At 43.1% G+C, this 24,711-nt stretch overlaps 2 protein-coding genes across 2 annotated transcripts in view; both read right to left on the bottom strand.

Annotated features, from left to right (window-relative positions):
• Positions 1-24,711, bottom strand: part of CAPN6 (calpain 6) — a 325,901-nt gene that overhangs the window by 76,356 nt on the left and 224,834 nt on the right. The window lies entirely within an intron of this gene.
• DCX (doublecortin) overlaps positions 21,611-24,711 on the bottom strand; it is a 104,172-nt gene continuing 101,071 nt past the window's right edge. The window contains exon 7 of the mRNA XM_063141571.1: positions 21,611-22,787. Within this exon, the coding sequence (XP_062997641.1) occupies positions 22,731-22,787 (57 nt within the window). The 3' untranslated portion in view covers positions 21,611-22,730. The remainder of the gene's footprint in view (positions 22,788-24,711) is intronic.

Raw genomic sequence — 24,711 nt, 5'->3', positions numbered from 1 at the left:
ATACTTTATAGATGACGGCTCTCCTCCACATAAATGATTAATACAATTGCCCTGTGTGAATTGCTTAATAAAACATGAGCTTGTTCCAGGCAGGGATTCTCCCCAAGGCAACATGTTTATTTTATTTTTTCTAATTTAAGCAGTTTTGTTCAGAGAAGGGCCCAAGAGACGGAGGATTTGGATCTGTACCAGAATCTGAAAAAAAAAGAGGCTTTGCTACCTGTTCAAAAATGTCAAGATGGCTCAAGTTGAGGATGGTATATTGGCTCAAGGGAGCCAAAATCATGCGGAAACATCTGCTATCATTTGAGCTATATCAAAACCTTTTCTTTTTTCTTTTTTCGGATTGAACTTTTTTTTTTTTTTTTAAAGGACAGCAGCCCCTGTACAAACATTGCAAACATTAATGGTTTGCAAACTATGCAAACATTAATGGTTTGATGAGGGTTAGGCAACCTTTGGGGCCATGGGCATGTTGGGCAATTTGAGAAACTGTCCTGGGCACCCCCACAAAATGGTTGCCATGGGAGGTGTGGCGACAGACAAGTAACCAGACCAAAAGACTGCCTACAAGGCAAAGGTGGGGGCTGAAAACCAATACGCTGAACTCATTTGAGCCTACAGTTTTCAGAATGAACAAAATCCCAATTCACAAGACTCTCAGCTACTGATAAGAAACCGTTCCCTAACTTTATCATTATATAGGCTGGCCACAAAATGCCTCACCAAAAAAGAGGTTAAAAAAAAGACACCACTTTGGATAACATGTGCATGTGCTAAGTTAGATGTATAGATACACGTTTGAAAATAATTGCTGTAATTTAAACTGTAACACAATATATCTCACCATAGTTGGGAAGATGGACCAGGTACCCCGTGTGTCTGCTAGGTCTGCTGTCCAGATGTTGCTATGGGCAAGTTCAAGGCCTCCTGTTTGCTCTTTTTAGATTTCTCTGTCTTTAAACCAGTCTTGGACTGGCAGACCTTCAAATAGAAGATGTCTCCAATTAGGCTGTGCACGGACACACACACACACCGGATCTGCTTCAAAGCCCGATTCAGACCTTCCCCAATCTACCTCGGATCTGTTTTAGAGAGGTCCGAATCACCCCAATCTGCTTCGGATTTAGGATTTGGATCCGGAGCGGTGTACAACCCATGCGTGGCTCGCAGCTCCTCATGAGGAATCGTGCGGAGTTGGGTCAACCCGCGGTGCCCGGCCACACGGAAAAACTGGGGCTAAAGGGGAGGGTGAGATCTCATCCCTCCCTGATCCCGGGATTCCCTGTGCATCATGTGAACACATAGGTACGATCCTGGGTATCACCCTGGGATTTCGCCCTGTGTAGCTATGGCCAATATTTGCATGAAATTAAAGTGGAAACTGAGATGATAGTCGCTCACTAGGTGGCACTGTTGTTCAATAGTAACCCTCTCTCTCTCTCTCAGCTCTATTCCTCTCTCTGTCTCCATCTCTCCCTTCCTTCTTTATATACTCGATGGCGTCTTACAATCAAAGAAATACGTTAGTATTTCACATGCAAATCAGTCCTGTTGGCACGGAACAGGAGTCTCCTTTTGGCTAGCTTTGTGCTCTGCTCTGCTCACAATTGTCCTACTGAGGATGTTCAAGCAAAGGAGACTGAATAGAATAGACAGGACCATCAGAAGAGTTTGTGTGCACAAGCAAGGTAAGGAGTAGGGGAGGTAGGAGAAATACTTCAGAATATTGCTCAGTTCGCACCTTCCAGACTGAACATGGATGCGGACGCAGTCTGTAGTCAAAGTCGAATCCTGAGCTTTCGGTGTGATTGACGCCTTCCCATCAATGGATTCAACAGCATGCGTACATTTGAAAAATGCATGTGAAAAGTGTGGACTTTTGGAAAATGTGCACAATATGCTCCCCTAATCAATGGGAGAAGAATGCATACATTTCAAAACTGTGCACAATTGATTTGTACATTTGGAAAAAATAAGTATGAAAATATGCATGGATTTTCATGCAAAAACAACAACAATTAGCTGCCTAATGCAAAAGACAAGATGGCGCCCTCTCCCTGGGCTCATCTACACCAAGTAGGATATTGCACTATGAAAGCAGTATGAAAGTGGTGTATAGAAGGCAGGAGCCACACAACTGCTTTAACGGTATTGAAGTGCACTGACAACTGTTGGGGCCCATTGACACAGACCATATTCTACTTTCATACCACTTTCATAGTGTTAAATCCTGCTTGGTATAGATGTATCATGGGCCCCAACACTTATCAGTGCACTTCAGTACCACTATAAAGCAGTCGTGTGGCTCCTGCCTTTTATATACCGCTACTAGGAGGTGGCTACTAGGAGGAGGGCTTTCTCCGCTGTGGCACCCCGGCTGTGGAATGAGCTCCCCAGAGAGGTCCGCCTGGCGCCTACACTGTACTCCTTTCGTCGCCAGCTGAACACCTTTTTATTCTCTCAGTATTTTAACACTTAATTTTAACTTAAATTTAAATTTTACTGTTCTAACTCTGTATTTTAATCTTGTATCAATTTTGCCGCGTGGTTTGGTTTTATCCTGGTTGTGCTTTTTATACTGTATTTTGTATTTGTGCTTTTAACCTGTTGGTTGTTTTATTATGGTTTTAATTTTTGTGAACCGCCCAGAGAGCTTCGGCTATTGGGCGGTATAAAAATGTAATAAATAAATAAATAAATAAATAAATTTCATACCGCTTTCATAGTGGAATATCCTGCTGGTGTGGATGAGCCTCCTGTTTCATGTACAGAAACTGATGGGACTTGCAGTTGAATCTTACTTCAACACTGGTAGCAGGAGCATGTCTTCCACTGTACCTGAAGCAACAGGCTAGTTTAAGGGGCGGGTCAGACCACAGGGCATTCATACCTTTGCCCTCCAGAAGATGGGAATGGCCGAGTGGCTCAGGATGAACTGTCAGTCAGTGTGTGTGTGTGTGGGGGGTGCTGTTTCCCTCCCCTAGCATCTGCCACCTGAGGGGATTGCCTCACACTACCCAGTGGTAGGGAAGAAAGGAGGAGGAGGAGGAGAAAAGAAGAATGACAACATTAGTTTTTGTCATTTCCACTATCAATCACAGCAGCCCCCTCCCTGTGAACTCGCAGAGAGCCTTTCCCCTTTAATGTCATTCCCGAGGATTTGCTGAACCATCATTTGTAGATGGAAACATGATGTAAACACCCAGATGTGGGCAGCGCTTTCCTCCCGCCTCTGCTCTGCTGCTGTGCTTAAAGCCTCTTTAAATCAGGGCCATGAGAAAGATGTTGGAATAAAGTGGCAAGAGGGACGATTTGACAGCTCTCAGCATCAGCCAGTGTGGTGTAGTGGCTAAAGTGTTGGACTGGGAGTCAGGAGATCCGGGTTCTAGTCCCCACTCGGCCATGGAAACCCACTGGGTGACTTTGGACTCTATTTGACACAGACTCTCAGCCCAGCCTACCTCACAGGGTTGTTGTTAGGATAAAAGGGAGAGGAGGAGGATTATGTATGTTGCCTTGGGTTCCTTGGAGGAAAAAAGGCAGGATATAAATGTAATCATCATGATAATCATGATAATCATGATCATCATCATCATCATCAGATTGTGGAACAGCCTGCTGGAGGAGATTCATAAAATTAACTCTCTCTGTGATTTTAAGGCAGCTTTGAAGACTAGCCTTTTCCGGCAGGCCTGCCCAGACAATGTTAAATCAAGAATTCTTTAAGATGTGTTGATTCCTGTACTAATGTTGTTCCCCGCCCCGATCCAAAGGGAGAGGCGGGTAAGAAATAAATATATTAGTAGTAGTAGTAGTAGTAGTAGTAGTAGTAGTAGTAAAAGATGGGGAGAAGGCGGATTTCTCCAGGAATTTCCTATTTCCTTCAAGAGTGGCATTTTCAGGAAACACCCTCTAGTCATAAATTCTGTGCAGTTGGAGGGACCGCTCGCTCGCTCTCCCTCCCTCCTGGAGAGCTAATGTAATTGAAGAGATCGGTCTGCTTTATGCGCTTCTATGACAAGGAAGGAAAAGGGCAGACGATCTGCATTCATTTTCTCACATGTTATGACATTGTGGCACTCTTGGGAGTGGAGAGCGCACATCTGGCTCGCATTCATTATGAAGTTCACCTTGAGCTTTTCGCCATATAAGGGCTTCTAGCTTTGTTTTGTTTCACAATTGAGAAATTTGGCTCGCAAAGCACCTCTGAGTGGGCTGTTTTTAAGACATTTAAAGCCCATTCCTTTCTTCTTTAGAAGACTGATCTGAAAACCGTGTCCAGGGGAGTCCTGGGGCCCCTTTGGAATTTAGCAGGGAGAAAGAGAACCTTCCTCATCTATATCTATCTATCAATATATCTATCTATCATCTATCTATCTATCCATCGGTATCTACAGATATGTTCTGGGGTGGGTGTGTGGTCCATGGCATGGTGTTGCACTGCCCCCCATCCAGCTGGGCTCCTCTGCTGCTCCAAAGAGGCTTGGTTTGCATCCAGGATGGAAAAGACCTTGTCCCCTTTCACCTGCCCCCACTCAACATCTCTGTCCCGGAGGGCCTGTCGGACAACTACATCTGCAGAGACTGTGTGATCAGGAACCAAGAGAAACCCAAGCGATGTCTCCTGTGCCAGCAAGTACCAGGGAAAGATAATGGGACCTGCTTGTCCCAGAATGCCTTAAGGAACCTGAGCCCTGTTCCGAGTGGTGTGTCTCAGCCATCGCTCCTTGCAACTGGTGCCAAAAGATGGTCGGCAGAGAATATAAAATTGTACCAGCCCCAAGAAGACCAGGCTTATGCCCAGCGGGTAGATGGGATCCTTTCCCAGATGGCCCGTGGAGAGGTCGGAATGGACTGTGCTTTGTGTCCCTTCTAGCCCCTAGTTTTCCATACCCGAGCTAATTTCGGTAGTTGAGATTTGTATGTAGGAGATGGGTATGAAGGAAGGAAAGGAACCTCTTGTGCAAGCACTAAGTCATTACTGACTCTTGGAAGGATGCCAGCTTTTGCTGACGTTTTCTTGGCAGGCCTTATAGCGGGGTGGTTTGCCATTGCCTTCCCCGGCCATTATTACCTTTCCCCCAGCTAACTGGGTACTCATTTTACCGACCTCGGGAGAATGGAAGGCTGAGTCGACCCAAGCCGGCTGCCTGAAACCAGCTTCCACTGGGATCGAACCCAGGCCGTGGGGAGAGTTTCAGCTGCAGAAACTGCTGCTTTACCACTCTGCGCAAAGGCCTGAAAGCGAAGAGCCAAGAGAAACACTGTCTCATGTTTTAAATGGATATTGTTGCTTTTTATACTTTCAGTGGTTTTTAAATTTTGTATATCTGTTTTTAATGTTCATTGTTTTTAACTTTTGTAAAAGAAGTAGGATATATGTATATTGCAGAAGGTGTATGTTGATGGGAGTAATTGCTGTATAGTGCACCACAAACAGTAATTTTTTAATGTAATAATGTGTGATAACGTGTGTTTGGCTAAAACCCATTTAGGGTAGCCATGAATAAAATCTGAATTTGAACTTTTGTAAAACGCCCAGAGAGTTTCAGCTATGGGGTGGTATATAAATGTAATACATATACATACATACATACATAAAATATATGCTCCTCCCTTGCCATTCTTGCTCTATAAAGCACATCCCGAGTAGAGTACTAGGTATGCTAGGCCATTTGCAATTCATGCTGAAGAGCAGTAAGGTCCAGTAGGTCTGGAGAGTGTTCCACAAAAGCACGGTGTGGAGTATGTGGATAGGGAGATAGTTTTCTCCCTCTCCCATAGTACTAGAACCCGGGATCATCCCATGAAGCTGATTGGTGGGAGGTTCAGGACAGAGAAAAGGGAAGGGCTTCTTCACACACTGCAGAGTTCAACTATGGAACTCACTACCACAAGATGTAGTGATGGCCACCAATTTGGATGGCTTTCAAAGGGGGTGTATGGATAAATTCCTGGAGAAGAAGGCTATCAGTGGCTACTAGTCCTCATGGCCATGTGCTACCTCCAGTATCAGAGGCAGTAAGCTTGTGTGCACCATTTCCCAGGTTCTGAGGGAAAGCCTGAAACTCGGCTTGCAAATGCTAGCCAAGCCGGGAGCCCTGGGGAAATCCAGCAGGTTTAAAAAGAGCTGGATTTTACCTGTGATCACCATCCCTTGGGGGACTCCAAAAATAGCTCAGTGAAGTCTGAGCATGCTCAGTGGGAATGGAATGCTCACTATGGTGGGTTGGGGGGGGGGTTAGGAGAAATGGAATGGAGTACAGTGGAAGAGGGCATGGCCGTCTGGAAAAGTGAGCAGAAGCACTCCACGCTGCAACGCTTGTTCTTCTTCCAATAATCCACTTCATTTTTATGGGGTAATAAAGGCAGCTGCCGCGCTCCCCTTCAGCATCTATTTGGATGAAATGTTAATGAAGAGAGTCGAACAGCTCAGTGGCCGCTTTTGTTCCACCCAATTCATGTCAAGCACATTCATTCATTTCAGAGAACTGGCGAAGAATTGCGTGTGGGGTGAGTCGACAGAACAGGGAAGAGCTTGTCCATGTTTCAGAGCCCTTCCGCTACAACTCCAGCTCCCCTTCTGCATGGCTTTGTTATGATCTTAGCAATATTAATTATGCCAATGCAAGTTTGTCCAGTTTCTCCTGCTGATTGCTTTCATTTTTTCTAAAGAAGCACGGTTTTCTAAGGTCAGCTCTCTCGGCAAACATTAGCATACTGTACACTTGACTCTGTGTGTGTGTGTGTTTCCCCCAGCAGTCCGTATGATAAATGGCATTTGGTTGCCAATATTCTAACAACTGATGCATTACAAGACTATCTCCATTATGCGCTAATGGGATTGGGATAATTTCCGCACAGAAAGCTGAGTAAGCTGGATTTCGGGTAAGGTGACTATGAAGGAGAATAGGAAAGAAGGACAAAAGACCCCATTTAACCATGAAATGTTGTTCAAGAGAACCTGAGTTTTCTATGGAGCTTTTCCGTTTGGGTTCCAGGCTGGCGAGAAAGATGAGATGCCAAAAACAGACCCCACATGTTGAATCTTTTGATGGTGGACCTGACCCATGCATTGCCAAAAAGAAATCTGAAATAGGAGCAGGGGAAAAAAATGTTTACTGAAAGAGCCAAGAAGATGGAGCAAAAGTGAATTCATGAAGGCAGCACAAAATCGATTTGGGGCAGAGCAATGAATTTGTGACCTATCTGTGAATCTGGCTGGTTTTTGAGCCACACTCAGGCAAACTATGGTCTAAAAATAATAAAGAAGGAAAAAAGGATGAACTGTAAAGAAAATTCGATGGAGAAAATATATGAACAGTGGCAATGATACCACGGCCCAATTTGCTGAGATCATCTTTGGACATTCTTATCTGGGTTCCGCCACCCACAATGGTGTAATGGGTGGCTAACAAGAACAACGCCTTCCGTGTAGTGGCCCCCCTGAATGTGGAATACCCTTCCCAGGGAGATCTGCCTTGTGTCTTCACTGTATACATTTAGACACCATGTCAAGACCTTCCTCTTCCAGCAGGCATGCAATCCTTGACCTGTTGCTCCAGTCATTAACTTGACTGCTGGCTCCTTAATGTTGTTTAAATCACTTTGATATTTAAATGTTTTAATACTTTTTTTCATTGTTGCATCTGTTGTTTTAGTTGTTACTTTATTGTTGCTTTGAGCATTTTGTTATTGTAAACTGTCCCAAGAGTAGGTTGAATAAATACATAAATAAGCAAACAAGCATCTCAATAAGGAGCATGAGGAGATAGATATAGATATAGTTGCTCTTATTTCAAGGATTCTGGTGTTCTTGGATCTGGAAGGCATGGTTAAGGCATCTCATCTCCTTCAAAAGGGAACATAGGGCATGCTGCATTTTGTAAGCCGCCCAGAGAGCTTTGGCTATGGGGCGGTATATAAATGTAATAAATAAATAAATAAATAAATAAATAAATAAAAATAAAAACAGATAGCAGCACCCCTATGGATCTCCTTATCTCAGCTTTCCTCAACCAGATCGCTTTTGGATAGATTGGACTAAAACTCCCAGAATCCCCCTGCACTGAGCACAGGGTTAGACTCAATCGCCTTATAGGCCCCTTCCAACTCTACTATTGTATGATCAGCAGACCCCCAAAATGCTATGGCAGTCTAAAACAGTTGGATCTCACTAGTTTTCAAGCAAGATTTCACTACTTAATTCTACGTTTGTGCTTTTTTGTCAATTTTTAGCAGTAAACCAGGGCTCTTTTCTTGCTACCCCATGGACTGTGGCCCATGGAAGGTCCAGGGGGGTGGAAATGCCTCCCATCTCCGCTGCAGTTTCCCTCCCTAGTTGTAAAGGGTGAAACAATACATCTTGGCAAAAGACTGAACATGAGGAACAAAGGAGGGGGGATCATGGTTGTTTTCTTGTTCTTCAGTGACGCCCAAAAGGTAGTTTCCACAGCTCCGTACCTGAGTAATTGACAAGTTTCCTTCACTACTGATAGCCTGAACATCTCCCAGGAAGGAGAGATGAAAAGCTTGTCATTTTCGCTTCTGATGGTAGCGCCTTTCACATGTTATCTGCATGAGGGATTCCATGAGTAGAACATGAAGTGTTAACTCTACAACACCACACCATCCTATCCTATCCTATCCCATCCCATCCCATCCCAAAGCTATAAGAACAGAACAAGAGCTGTGCTGGGTCAGGCCAAGTGGCCATCGCATCCAGGCTTCCTCAATTGTTGTTCCTAGTGATTATCCAGAAGTGTTGGATAACCACTACCACCATTCCCAGTAGGCAGGCTGGATGGAGGTGATAGGAGTTGGGGAGATTTGATCTAGTCCTCCTGTGTGTCCAGCCAGACGGGATGAGTGATTGGCTCCCCTCAGAGCAAACGGCCTTCAGAGGAATGCTGCCTTTAAACCCGGCAGGTTCTACTTAACCACCATGGCTAATAGCTGCAAATAGATCTGTCTTACAAAAATTAATTAAATCCAATTTTAAAGCAGTTTGACCCAGTGGCCATCATCATGGCTTGTAGCAACACAGCCCATCAATTACTGATGCATTAATTCCAAAACAGCAGGGACCAGCAGGCTGTGTGGGTTTGAACTCTGGCAATTGAAAAGCCACAATTAAAATCATCGAGTGATGAACTGAGTCTCTGTTCCCTGCATATACATTAGTAACATTAATATTGTACCTGTAATAAAAATGGATGCATTCAGGAGGCTGAGAAAGGAGGGGTACATTTCAAATACAAATCATTTTGGGGGGCACAGTAGAATGGGAGTAAAAGTCCCATATAGACACCCCCTTGCTGGGTCCTTCTGCATGAAAAGCACATGCTTTCAAATTGTAGTGCAAAAGTTATGTGCACTTATGTGTACCAGTTGCTGGGGAACATGGGTGGGAGGCTGCTGTTGCATCATGTCCTGCTTGTTCATCCCTGGCCGATGGCTGGTTGGCCACTGTGTGAACAGAGTGCTGGACTAGATGGACCCTTGGTCTGATCCAGCATCAGGGCTCTTCTGATGTTCTTATGGAGGTACCCACATTGGGGAAGCCCGCACGACAGTGACAACAGCAATGTGGCATGTAAGATCAACGGCAGCCATTCACAGAGCTTGCTTCAACTCAGTATTGAAACCAAATTTTATTTTCGGAAAATGACATTACACACACCTTGCAAATGTACATTTAGATGAGGAAAAAACAATGCATGACAAATATCGAGAGCAAAGCTATAGAGTGAACAGGTCTCTCTGCTGCATGGCATCCAGTCACAGAAACAATCCAATCAGAGCTGAGGAATAGGTTCGGTGGAGCAGAACAAGCATTAATGATAATAATAATAAAAAAAAAAACAGTTCACAACACTTCACCAGGAAAAAAAAAGAAAGGAAAGAAAATTAGTTCTAGACCGTCAGGCCTCTGAGGAAAGACTCCAAAGGACGAAGAGGCACCAGATACGTGGACGCAGGATACGTCTGTCCTGTTTTTGTCTTCGGTTCATACCCCATTAAAAAAATCTCAGCTTTGTGGGCAGCACCACAAGTCCTAAGCCTTTGCATGTGTGTGTTTTTCTCTCTTTATCAACACAGGGACCATATTAACCTCAAATGTGAACTATTAAGCTCTCCTAGGCCATTTCTACACCTGCCTTTTTTCCTAGGATCTTCCCTGGATCATTCCTGTGCATCCAAATGACACACAGGGGATCCCGGGAGCAGGTGGGGATGATCCCTCCAGGTGTAGAAAGGGCTCTAGACTCTGGAACTCTGTGAAAATCTAACTCCTAGTTTTCCTCTACTGTACTGGTACACGGTATTGTCCTTACCCCACTTAAAATAGTCAGAGAGGTTTGTGCATGAGGATCCGTGAGGTTATTTACATTATTATTATTATTATTATTATTATTATTATTATTATTATTATTTAAAAAATGACTACAAAAAGAACCCTGAATTGCACTGGGCATAATACTCTGTAGACACATCCTGCATTCATCAGGTCTGTTGCCATAGAGAGAGAAAATGCTCAGGGGAGCATCCTATTGAATGTACAATAACAACTGTACGTTGCAAAGTTTCATGATCGGCGCTTATTCAGGCTTTGTTCTCTCATTTTTTTTCCATGTCCACATCTATAACCAAAAAACTGCAAGAGTGTGAGAGACCAAGGGACAGAAAGAAGAAGCACGGGGAAGTGATTTTTAAGCTATGAGATGTCAGTACCATGCGTTTACTCTCAACAGTTTCTTCGCTAGCTAGCTACAATGCCTAAAACTACCACCACAATTTGACACCTGTCAGATAAATATCCTATTTCTACCTCTAGCCATGGAACTGAACTTCCTTTTTTTTTCTTTTTAAAGAAACAAAACAAAATATCCCCAACCCCCAAACCCTTGGAAACGTCAATAAAAATGTTTTCTGTACAAGTTGAATGGCACAAAAGGTGGACAGAATGCTGAATAACCCACCACAAATGGAGAATGCAGAATTAGTTCAAAACATGCACAGGAAACAAAGAGAGCAGAATCATTGGCTTAAAGCTCCAGTATATTACAAGACGATGCAGTTGAGATGTCTCCGAGTGGAACCTTGAACAATAATTTACGGTGTAGAAAATGCTTTTGTTGTTGTTAAGAATGCTTTTTGTTAAGAATAAAGGTGGGATGACCTGACTGAGAAAGACCTGTCGTTGTTGTTTTAAAGGCAAGAACCAACTTCTCCTGGGAACATTGTTGAACTGCAGCCCACTTCATCAATGTGAAATGGTCCATGAAGCAGGGCCGGCCCTACTATTAAGCAGAGTGAGGCAGTTGCCTCAGGCAGAAGATACTGGGGGGCGTGGAAGGGGCAGTGGTAGCTCTTTGGCTGTAACTTTTCATTGCAGGACAGAGCTACATCCCATCCCATTGCCAGTGTTGAGGTAAGATTCAATTGCCCAGTCCAATTGGCTTCTATAGGTGGATGGGAGGCTGCCATCTTTGTCTAGGGCAGCAAAATGTCTTGAGCTGGCCCTGCCATGAAGAGTGATCTCATAGTCAAAGGAGCAAGGAGGAATTAATAAGCCAGTGGAACCATTAAATTTCCCACTGGTGATCTGAGCACAGAGCATAGAAAGAAAGAAAGAAAGAAAGAAAGAAAGAAAGAAAGAAAGAAAGAAAGAAAGAAAGAGCCATGCTGTAGGGATGGGCAAGCTCACTATTGCCCATCTCACATACCACTCACCAGACCCCCCAACAGCCACCCAACTCTGTTCAGTGCAAGCCATTGAATGGTCTGCAGGCACCCATTCCTCTTCCCTGCGAGCGCCATTTTGCACAAAATGGCAGGGAAGCCATTTCTATAAATCACCATTTTGCACAAAATGGCAGGGAAGCCATTTCTATAAATCACCATTTTGCACAAAATGGCAGCCATAAATAGTAAAATTGCAGGGCAAAATGATCTAATTGAACCATTTATGCCTGCAATTTTATGTAAATCACACTGCTCAAAATGGCGATTTGTGTAAATAGCTTAGTTGTCATTTTGTGCAAAAAGGTGATCGCAAATCAGCGGGGATCCCCACACTTGCCTGGCTGGCATCCAATGGGTCAAGCTGGCAGAAGGCCACTAAGCTAGAGACCCAATTGGACTCTTGCAACATCCCTGCCACCATGCTCTCCCAAATCACATCCTGGAAGCTTCTTATTCCATGTGGCAGCAACCATGAACCACTTTGCATGGGGAATGGAGCACCTATGAACCATTCACAGAAACAACCATTGTCGCGCACGTAATGGCATTCAATTCAGAATGGAATAACCTTGTCTAACATTTGGCTGTAACTCCATGTCATAAACAGACAGCAGGTGTAACATTATCCCAAGGTGTATATGTGTATACCTATGTGTAAGACTTTTTACAAAGCTTTAGCCAAATAGCATATGTTTGATCACCTTTATACTCAATGCCATCTCCAGGGGATTTGGGTGGCGGAGGAGGGGGCATTGGGCATGATGGTCTCAGCAGGGTCCCCTCTCTGAGGTTGCCCACTTCCTCATTGTGACTGTCACCAGTGCCCATTCGCTTGCCCTCTCCCCATGGGTCCAATCCAAAAGAAGGGAGGCTGCTGCTGTTTCCTTGTTTTGGGCACTGCTTACATGCTCAGAGAGGATGATGGAAGAGGCAGTGACAGCAAGGAGGAACAGCTCAGGAGGTCATCAGGGCTGCTGACCCTCCTGGGGTGACGGCCTTGGCACATGCCTACTTAAGTCATCCACTGACACCACTAGCCTGAGCCATACCAAACGGTTGGTTGCACAAGCAGAAGCCCACTTGATCATCAAATTCAGTGTGTCGTCGTAAATTTTCCCAATGTGCAAAAAGTGGCATGATCTACATTTAGGTCAATTAACTTCCTACTTTCACAAATTGCCTGCCTACCAAAATGTAGGGCTGTGCACTGCCTCGGTCCAAATCCAGATCAGGCCTGAATCGGGACCAGATAGGGTTGAAGCAGCTCGGAACTGATCGGACTGGGCCCAAATCGCTTTGGACTGCTTTGGACTGCTTCAGGGTGATGTGAGCCGCTTCCTCCGCTCACCCACGGGACTTACCTGACCTGTCCGGCAGCTGCCTGTCCTCAATGAGAGGTACCATTTTTAAGTAAGATGGCAGCTCTGTTGTTTACTAGATCTAATGTTCAAACTATGGTGGCCATAAAGGGCCATTTCTGGAAAGTCAGTCAGACTAGGCCCGAAGCAGCCCAAGGCAGATCAGGGCCAACTCGGAAGACCCAAATTGGCCTCCAAAGTGGATTATGGGGTGGGGGGAGGTGTCCCTGAACAACCCTACCAAAAACTGTTAGTTGTCAGGACAGTGGTCCAACATGAGTTTCATAAAACAGATTTTTGAGATTTGGGGAACTGACATCAGTACACCATCTCAACATATGTTGAACTCTTTTTGTGATGCAGTTCTAACTGGATCTTACTGGGAAGTGATGGTGAGGGATCACCTCTCAATGAGATGGAAAACATCTTGGGACATTATTGTTGTTGGATGAGAAAAAAAAAGTTTCCAGCTACATATAAACTATGAAAATCCTTCCCCAAATATAACATATTACTGTATTGATATTCCTTGTAGGCTTATGAAAAGCTTTTGCCAAAATATGAAATATTAGATGGATACAGTAGAGAAAAACAAACACACACACACCTTAATTTAAATTCATTCATCCTTTTTACAACTACTCATTTGTTAAATAGGTCATTTAAAGCAAAAACAAACAAAAAACAAGCAAACAATATACCAACCCTGTAAAACACAACAGCTTGTACAGAGGACGTATCCTTCAAGGTTCTGTACAAAGAGTTTAAAGTATGCCAGCTAAACTTTAAACCCCACCTTGATTTATTTTTAACCTTTTAAAATTCCCATGCTCTTTTATTTTATTCCCACCCCACACAGAATGACTATAGAAGAAAATACATCTTGACCTCTTGGTTATCTTATATTGCAGCTTCCTTTTACGAATGAGGAAAATAATACAAAATCAGCTCAGAAGCTCAAGATGGTACCCTGCCATCAGGTGTTTGTTTTTTTCCAGCTGCCGATTTCCCTGGCCACTGTTTACTTCTCAAAACAGCTGTAGATGAAGAAACTATTGTTCCCAGAAGGCAGATGTTCATGCAGATGAAGTATTGGGGAGATTATTACTATTAATATTGGTCTTTCGGTCAACGTGTGGCTTCCCTATGTTTAAGAAAACTGGCTAGTGGTATCCATGCATCCAACTGGCATTTCTTTGCCTGTGCTTCTCAAAACTCTACTTTGGAAGATAATGGGGAAAGAAGAGGGTGGTTGCGTAAGGATGTCCGAATAGGAGCATTTTTTTCTTCAAGAACAGCTCACATACTCCCCAAGTTTGCGACCACATTCACAAAATGCATTTGCAGGCAAAGGCCCCATTCAGAAGACAGCTGACGGAGACAGAACGAACAACACTGCGGTCTTGTGAAAAAATATCTATAAGGTTTCAAATTTATAATCACTTCAAAAAGTAATTCATTTGGTTGTACAGCTCCTGACAGAGGATCTCCAGAAATGTTGAGCGTTGTACAAGTTTGGTTGAAAGTTTTTTGAACATTTTTTATATTTCAGATAAGAAAAATAAAGAAACCTCTTTTGACATTTCATAGCACCAGAGCTAGTTCCCTCTTTTTCTCATAGCCCATTCAGAAGACACCTTAAACCATGGCTTTAACCATGGTGAATAAAGCATAAAACCTTATTCACCATGGTTAAAGGCATGGTTAAAGGTGTCTTCTGAACACAGCCTGGCTTTCTGGCTTAACCACCATGGTTAAAGCCATGGTTTAAGGTGTCTTCTGAATGGGCCCAGTGTGTGCTCTTTAAAATGTCCATTTTAAAAAACAACAATCCATCATTATGCTTCAGTCTCTGGGTGGACACTTTTCTGTTTTTGGACAGAGGGGAAGAAGAGCTCACAACTGGGAATGGGAATGAGATAAATCAAGCTCTGGGGTGCAAATTGGAGAACCTGGACAAGTTCAAACCTTACTGATTCTCCCATTCCCCGTGGTTCCCTTTGCAGACACAAAAGACAGTGCAACTAGAAAGAGTCTCGGGGTGAGCAGTCTTCTAAACTGACAGCAGGGGCCATAATATCCATAGCACAGTGAGAAAGACGGGCTGCCCTTGAAATGAGAAGTGATCTAACCAATCACGTCCACTTTGGGATGTGGTCTGTACTGTGGCAGCTGCTGTACTCAGTTGCTTTCGCTCTTACATTCAATGTTTCTGCTTCGTGTGATCAATAAACACTGACTGTTGAACAGTGTGGTTGATTAAAAAGATGTTCTGTACAATGGGATGCATTATGCTATTCCAGAGCAAGTGTGAAGGTTTAAATATGCCCTGTTTAGCTAGTACTATAGAGATGACAGTATAGGCATGAGGGAGGATGAGAATGTAGAAAACAGCTGGAGTTCTAAAATTGGCCATCCACCCCTCCCCCAGTGAACTCGATTATCTAACTTTTTGTTTTTCCTGCCAGTTGTGCAGGAGACAGCAGCAACACTATGAACTCACAGTGCATTGGGAGGGATAGCTAATACCCTGAAAGACAGAAACAAACTTCAAAGTGATCTTGACAGGCTGGAGTGCTGGGCTGAAAACAACAGAGTTAAATTTAATAGGGATAAATGCCAAGTTCTACATCTAGGAAATAGAAACCAAATGCACACTTTCAAGATGGGGGATACTTGGCTCAGCAATACTACAAACGAGAAGGATCTTGGAATTGTTGTAGATCACAAGCTGAATATGAGCCAACAGTGCGATATGGCTGCAAGAAAGGCAAATGCTCTTTTGGGCTGCATTAATAGAAGTATAGCTTCCAAATCACGTCAGGTACTGGTTCCTCTCTATTCGGCCCTGGTTAGGCCTCATCTAGAGTATTGCATCCAGTTCTGGGCTCCACAATTCAAGAAGGACGCAGACAAGCTGGAGCGTGTTCAGAGGAGGGCAACCAGGATGATCAGGCATCTGGAAACAAAGCCCTATGAAGAGAGACTGAAAGAACTGGGCATGTTTAGCCTGGAGAAGAGAAGACCGAGGGGAGACATGATAGCATTCTTCAAATACTTAAAAGGTTGCCACAAAGAGGAGGGCCAGGATCTCTTCTTGATCCACCCAGAGTGCAGGACACGGAATAACGGGCTCAAGTTAAAGGAAGCCAGATTCCAGCTGGACATCAGGAAAAACTTCCTGACTGTTAGAGCAGTACGACAATGGAACCAGTTACCTAGGGAGGTCGTGGGCTCTCCCACACTAGAGGCCTTCAAGAGGCAGCTGGACAACCATCTGTCAGGGATGCTTTAGGGTGGATTTCTGCATTGAGCAGGGGGTTGGACTGGATGGCCTTTTAGGCCCCTTCCAACTCTACTATTCTATGATTCTATGATTCTATGGATAATCCCAAATTCCGAATTCATTGATATATATTTTTGTCGGCAAAGGCGCTCACTGTTCATTTATCAAACGGACTCAATGATGTAATTCAAATAACAATGTCTAATTATTTGAATTGTTGACATGAAGGCCATTCCATGTTACGCTAGGAAATTCAGCAAGTTTGGACATAAGGCATACCATGCTGGATGGTGTCAGAGGACCAACACTTTAGACAGCAAAGGTATACAGCAATACAGGAAAGGTGCTAGATGCATTTCAGCCTGCAGGCCAAATTCAGTTTTGAAGGAGCTCTCAGTGGCTGTATTCCAGTGGCAGGAAGGGCCTAAGGCAAAAGAGAGGAGCCAGAATGCCAGAATATCTTAAATCTAATGACTAAAACTTAGGAGGGATTTCAACGCTTCAGAATGGAGAAAAGACATCCAAAAGCAAAGAAACCACCAGGAGAAAGTGGGTGGAGCCACTGGAAGGGAGCATGACCATCTAGGAAATGCTGGAAAACCAGTTGGGGACCCCAGATAAGTGAATTTGGGCCGTGGGCTTGATGTTGAACACCCCTGCTCTATAGAATATAGGCGATCTTACAGCAATGGAACAGACTGAGATGAATAGACAAGAGAAGAAGTGAAACGATTACGCTTTTACTTCCATTGAAGAGCTGATAGCCTCAATGTGCTGCCATTGCCTTTTTATAAGCATCTGGATTCGAGTTCTTAGTACAATTTTTAAAATTGCCCCTTTATTAATCTTGTGATGTTACCCCAGAATAGGACTTTTACTCATCCTGCCCTCCCTTTTGTCAATGCCTGTTGCAATCATTAAAACCATAAACATTTTGAAACATGCTAGGTGAAAAAAAATAGAATGTGAAAGGAAGTGTCAGTGTTGCCGATAAATGTTAAACTCTGCTTCCTAAAGGCATCAGCGTTTGAAATTTCATTAATGTACTTTGAAGCCTTCCACACTAACCAGAAGGAATTATTCTTCACTGAAGAGTTCCTGAGTATAAACGCCTGTCCAACCACTGCCAGATGATCAAAAATAGAACTGAGAAAGGTGGGTGTGAAAGTACACTATTAAAGTAGATAATTAATTCAAATGGAAGGGACAAAAATTTCATTCTAGACTAATTATATTAATAGACTAATATACAGACCAGCATAGACTAACAATATTGGTTTGATTTTTTAAATTATTATTATTCATTTAAACAATTTGATATAGGTCATTGTTTATTTCGCTGATTTTAACTTATTATCCTTTGTAGATTTCTCCACTTCCAGCTAAGTCTACTAAGGAGACCACTGACAGAAGAAGCATCCTCCAGCAGACACTTTGTCAAGGATCCATGCAAACTTGTAACTGACCCTGGTACTATGGCCCTCTCTCAGTTCATACAAGGTTCATGAGGCTCTAAAGGGCTGGCAGTGGCCACTGGTCACCTGTGGACATCCCACAACATTCCTGACCACCTCCTGTAATGCAGAGTTTCCTCAGCAAATAAGCTAGTGTAGAAAGGGTTTCCTCCAGCTAGAACGTAAGTGAAACCACCATCGAGTACAGTGATTGCTACTGTTAGTGTTCATAGCATCCACCTCATCCATACCAAATGTCTTAACAATAATAAATCAGGTATATGAGAAGTGTGTTGTTGTCTGTCTGTCTGTCTAGTATGAGTTCTGCAAAGCTGAGAGGCCTTGCAGGTTGTAAGTAGATTTAATTAGAACTAGTTTAGAATGTCAGAATCTGATCAGGCTTAGTTTTGCCAGGGTTCTCAGGGGAAGTATAGAAGGGAGTACAGTTTTGTCCCCTACTCTCTTCGCTTTTGCTCCAGCTTATTAAAAGAAACGTGGGCCTGTTCAAAACTACTTGACAGACAGGAACTCTAGCCCGTAAATCATGCCCATGTCTAAACAGAGCAGAATGGCTCAGCCCACCAAGATGATGCCACAGCCTGAGTGACTCTTTCAACTAGGAGCTCACACCTTTCTAAACACTCTACCAGTCCCCCCGCAAAAATCGTACAGCCCCAAAGCTAAGGGGGGGGGGGAGGGCCAAAACTTCTATACTTCCTTCTATACTTCTATACTTCCCCTAAAATCCCTAACAGAAATAAACCCACTCAAATTCTGACATTCTAAACCAGTTCTAATTAAATCTGCCTACAACCCGCAAGCCCTGTTGGCCTTGCAGAACTTTTATACTTTCTTTCTTTCTTTCTTTCTTTCTTTCTTTCTTTCTTTCTTTCTTAATAGCCTGTCTGAGAATTTGGAGCTGAACACACCTAGTATTGTATGTACGGCTATTCCGCATGCATTTTTTTTCCCGTACAAAGACTCATGCAACATCAACTATACAAGCAGTTTTACATCTGACATGGTCACTGATTTCTACCTACAGTTCAAGAACTTTTACCTGAAGAATTGCTTCTAAAACCTGGGAGTCTGGTCCTTTACCCTGTTTTGCTTCTGCAGGTTTTGAATGGCTTTTCTTTCCTTGTAGGGGAAAAAAGAACCTTCTCTTTCTGTTGAGCTGGACTTTGTATATTTCCATTTACTAGGCCTTTGTATATTTGCTTGCTGGTGCAAGCTGTAGCAACACAAAGTCTTATGAAAGCCTCATCTTGCCATGCCCCTAATCAAAGTAATGCAAGTATTGGTGCGCAACTTTGGCTAAGGCAGTTCTTATTGGATCAAGCTCTCGGACATGCCACTGTTAAGTGCAATTGAAGATAAATGCCTATAGCTGTATTCTTGTAAGGAAATGTATTGTGGTTGATAGGTGAAATGAGGAACCTACTCCATGTAAACAATGATCTACTTAAGGATATAAGAGAGGCCCTGCTGGATTGGACCAACGGTCCATCTAGTCCAACATTCTGTCTACCAACAGGGACCAGCTTCTAGAAAGCTTACAAGTAGGGGATGAAGGCAAGAGGGCTCCCCTCTAGCTTGTTACCAGCATTTGGCATTCAGAGGAGCGCTGCCTCTGAAGTTGCGTTCAGCTATTGTGGCGAATAGCAAACTATCAAGTTTTGTCTCCGCTGAAATCAGTGAAGAGCGGAGAACAGAGTATAACATTCAAAAGACTCTACAGTACTGCTGCCGCCAATAATAGGCTCAGTTCCAGGGCCTTGTGCAAGAACAGGAATCACAGGGACTGTACCCAAGTGTGTGAAGCATCTATTTCCAAAATGAAAAAAAGGCGAATCGGTGTGTTCTGCATTGTTCAGCTTGAATGCAGACCTTTTGCTTCTTGCTTATCGAACTAGTAAAGGTTGGGTTGAAGGTAGCAAAGACCTTCAGGTCCTGGATGGAGTATCATGTGCATTACTCCTACATATTACTAAGAAAAAGTGGTTGCTACCATGGAGTTCTGTCCTGTCCACAACAGAAAAGAGTTAACTCAGTTTCACTTCCATCCAGTGTGTGGTATCTCTGGGCCCACACTCTGAGGACAGATTGGGAGCAGCCCTTCAAGACAGAAGAGAAGTTCAAAGTTGGAGCAAAGTTAAAAAGTTACAAACCAAACACTCCTTCGATCGGAGTTGTTGGCTTCAGCGTTTCTCAATCTATGCTACGTTCATGCCCTGGAGCCTCGTATAGGTACAGTGCCCCTGTTTCCAGCTCTGGGAGGGAGAAATCGGTGAGCACACAGGGATTCCTGCTCCTGGAGCTGACCACAGTAAAAGCTCGCTGTGCACATGGATTCGCTCTGCGTCCAGGCCATTTCGCTGCTTTAGCAAGAGTACTTTCTAGGTCAGCCCCAGTAAACTGTCACTGGAATTGACAAAATAAGCACCAAAGTCTTCATCAACACCAGCCCCCAGGAGGTTATAGATAGCACTTTTCCACCAGATGATTCAAAAGTAGTTTTCAGCATTAACAAAACGACTCACCTGCCAACCCCCCCATCCCTCCCCATGAGGTAGAGAAGTATGACTGTCCCTATTTGACAGATCAGGTAAATTGAGGCACCAAGAAATTAAGAGACCTGCTCCAATTCATACACCCAATCTGCAAGATTTCAAACACACAATGGAAAAGTCTTCCGTAGGTCTCCCCTGTGCTTTGTCCTCAAGGCCAGCCTTCTCCACAGTGACCTGACCATGAACATACATGAATGCATTCCTGACTCTTCTGAACCAAAGTTAAGATCAATTGGGCCGAACGATGGCATAGTGGTTAGGGAATTCTAGAGAGTAATTGTTTGGTTGAACAAATGGTCAGACAGTACTTGTCCATAACGATGCAAGATCCTTATTAACTGCAGCCATTGGGCAGATCAAAACCTTAACTTTTTTTAAAAAAAATTAAAAATCGCGAACCCTGGCTCATTCAAATTGTCACCACATGAATCTCAAAGATGCCAGTGGCAAAAAAAATGCAAAATGCAAAAGCTAACCACCGAACACCATGTCACATTTTAAGAAATAGCCAAGCTAAGTTTCCCTCTAACTAGCCCAGTGATAGTATTACTACCCATGAATCATTAGTAGTGTCTCATCTGTAGTGTCTCATCAGCTCATCTTTCCACTTGATTCAAATTGTCCAAGATGGCTCACAAAATGAAAGCAAACCAGGAGAAAAAAGCATCATACATTCTAAACTCACAATGGGGTTGCAAGGAAATCTAAAGCAGAGAGGAAAAGCAACCCCGAAAAGTCGGCTTTTATGAGCATTGCTTTGAGAACATTTTGCAAAAGTACAGAAAGCTTATTCAAACAAATATGGAGGAAAAAAGGCATTATGTATCATCTGGTGCCCATAACCAGGCCCAAGAAAAAAAAATGGCCAACTCCGTATAAAACTGTGAACTTTGCATCAATAATTACGAAAAGTGAAAAAGATTTCTTCATCTTTTCCTTCTATTAGAAAGTGTTGCCCAGATAAAAGAGTCACTTAAAATACTGTATTGTGAACACCCTAAGAGTACTATAATCTTGAGCATCTAACCTTAGTTAGGACTATTGAAATATAGAAAAAGAAAAAGAAAACACCTTAAGCTTAACATGTTACAAACATTCTCAAAATATTAACCATACTGAATTGATTGCAATATCTACCCCGCCCACCCCTATGCAGACCCTCCCTGTTTTTTATACCTCTGATGTCAGTTTGGCAATGACTCCTAAACACTTCCTGTGTTGCACTTTTTTGTGTATTTTTTTAGGTTTTTTTTTAAGCAAAAAAAAAAAAAAAGTCACCAGTTTTCTCGTTTATTGTAGAAAAGAAAAAAGGAGCTTGAAGAACTGACTCCCTAAAACACAGCTAAAATTATTTGTTTTCCTCTAAAAAAGTGTACTGATTTCTTGTTATTAAAAATAATAATAATAATAACCCAGAGGTGTTAAGAGACCTGAAAACAAAATGTTCACAGTGTTTTCAGTGTTGGCTGTTTACAAGGCATTAATAGTCTTCACAGAGATAGAGAGATACCGGTCAGCAGTTTCAGTAACTTCATATCAGCTGGACCATTTTTATTGCCAGTCGTATATGCACTTAAAATCCCACCCAGCTAAAACGTCCTGGTGTGTTTATTGAAATATACTCCAGTGCCCAATTTGAGCATGACAAATGTAGCTCTTTATTTTTTAATGTTGCCCAACTCTACTCCCTGCTCTTGTGCTGATGTCTTATACATATGTTATCAAAGCAATGAATTGTAACCCCCACTGGGGGTAAGTAAATTAAGATCAAACAATATGCAGGTGTTAAACTCAGAGATGCAATGTTGGAAACAGACCTGATTTTGCAGAGTTGCTGGTGTCCATTGATATTTTGAAAAAAAAGGTGCTGGTAGACAGACCTGTTTCCCTCCTGGCCTTCAGAGAGAATCATGGCATTTGCTAATGGAACACTTGCAAAAGGAAATTTGCAACCTCTCCTGCAGCCAAACATAAAGTCAGCAACATCAGAGTAAAAGAAGAGACAATCGAAAGGTGTGGGGAAGGCATGAGAAGGTGAACCCCCTGACTTCAGAATTTGCCATCAATGGACATTTAGCTTTCCTATGAAGTTACTCAGGTGGCTGGTATCCCTTTATCTCTGTTGGTTGATAGGTGTTGGTTTTGTGGCACGGAGGAGAAATCATAGGAGAGGATGGGGAAAAGACAAAACTTTGTGTGTCCTTCGGTTGGTTTGCAAGCACCAGTGACCTCTCTGCTCCTTTCGGCAGAAGTACGGCACTGCATCTAAAACAGAGTGTGTACAGTGGACACAGGGAACTGGGTTTCTTTACATGGAGTCTCCAAGGGAATCGGAGTCATCCAAGGACAGAGGCAGGTATAAGTCCTGTAAGAAGAAAGGGAAAAGTGTTAACTCCCACAATTGCCCTCCTTGGCATCAACAAAGAATTACTTCAGTGACTCAGGGCATATCCCTACACTGCCAGCTTAAGCCTGTTTTATAATCAGCATTGGACCTCCAAATGAAAGGGGGGCAGGATTGTGTCCCCCTTGCCCCACTGACTGCATCCTCACCATCTCTGTGCCCATCCAGCCCTTGGATCTCTGTGAGTTCAGTGAAGGTCAGATGGGAAAGCTGGCCGTGCTTGGTTTCTAGTGAGGACAAAACTCCATCCCATGGTCAGAAGCACCATTTTCCAAGGATCTTCTTTTATAGAGGACAGTCCTCCATTTGAAGGGCTGCCAGAGGACTGTCCTCTATTTTGAAGGTGTCCTGTATTTGAAGAGCCATTCAGTCCAGTCTAGAAAGGATGGTTGTGCTCCTCATCGACGTAGAAGCTCTTTATATGGAGGGCTAACACATGCACAGGAGCACGGTTGCTCCCGTTTCTCAAGGGCAACCTGGGAATAGTGGTTCAAAGAGCAGGAAAAGGAGGGCTATGGATCTGCCACAGAGAATGCTTAGGGCCTTGCTGTACGGCACTTTGCAGAATTGTTTGGAGCAAGCCAAGATAATTAATAGGGTTAACGATGATATGAAGTATAGTGGTTTAGGTGGGAAGTTGCTTTCACGAGACACTGAATCACTGAATCGGGGGGAGATCCTATGCATGTTTAGACAGAAAAAACTCCTACAACTCCCAACTGTCTACATATGCGTAGGATGGCACCATAAGCTGATTAACACAGAGGAGGGCCAGGATCTCTTCTCAATCCTCCCAGAGTGCAGGACACGGAATAACGGGCTCACAGGAAGCCAGATTCTGGCTGGACATCAGCAAAAACTTCCTGACTGTTAGAGCAGTACGACAATGGAACCAGTTACCTAGGGAGGTTGTGGGCTCTCCCGCACTAGAGGCCTTCAAGAGGCAGCTGGACAACCATCTGTCAGGGATGCTTTAAGGTGGATTCCTGCACTGAGCAGGGGTTGGACTCAATGGCCTTGTAGGCCCCTTCCAACTCTACTATTCTATGATTCTATGATTCTAAAGCAAGATTGAATTGTCTTTTCAAATTTATTCCAATGATTTCTAAATTGCTTTTCTGCAAAGATCCAAAATCTGTGTAAAACACATCAATAAAACACTGAAGCATAGAACAGATATGAAATCTGAGGAGCATTTAAAACACACACACACACACACACACACACACACACACACACACACACACAGCAGATCAACTGTTCAGAAAAAGACAACAGATAATACATATGTTCATCAACTTCCCCAAATTCAACAGAGGTAAAACCCAGTATTGAGGCCCAGTATTGGGCAAAAGGCAGGATACAAATAAATATAATAATAATAATAATAATAATAATAATAATAATAATAACAACAACAACAACAACAACAACAACAACAACAACTAGGTGATCTTATTAATATAGTCCTATACTGAAATTTTGTACAGATAAACTCATTTCATCTATGTTTCCTGGATTGTCAGAAGGCTTTTATTCCATCATGGGCTCACGGACAGAATGGAGGGTTTTAACCAGGATTTTTAAACTAGGATTTAGCTAAGGTGAATTAGCACAAGTAGAACAAAATTCTGCTTAGTTAATGAGCATTAGCGCTAATTCATGTTAACTACAAGATATATGCATGAACTTAAGAGATATATGTGGCACATAGACACATGTGATTATTTGCATGCACCATTCATGCTCTTCGTTGTATGTAAATTGCGAAGTGAGCAATTGGGTGAGAACAATAAACTGGAAGCTATGTCAGGAGCACACTAGCATCCCTTGAAGTGAATGGACTCCCTTGAAGTGAATGGTCTTCACTGACATATAAATATAT

The sequence above is a fragment of the Elgaria multicarinata genome, chromosome 15 (assembly GCF_023053635.1).
Source record: "Elgaria multicarinata webbii isolate HBS135686 ecotype San Diego chromosome 15, rElgMul1.1.pri, whole genome shotgun sequence".
Lineage (NCBI taxonomy): Eukaryota > Metazoa > Chordata > Lepidosauria > Squamata > Anguidae > Elgaria > Elgaria multicarinata.
Note: the sequence above shows the minus strand (reverse complement) of the source record. Positions and strands in the feature narration are given on the sequence as shown.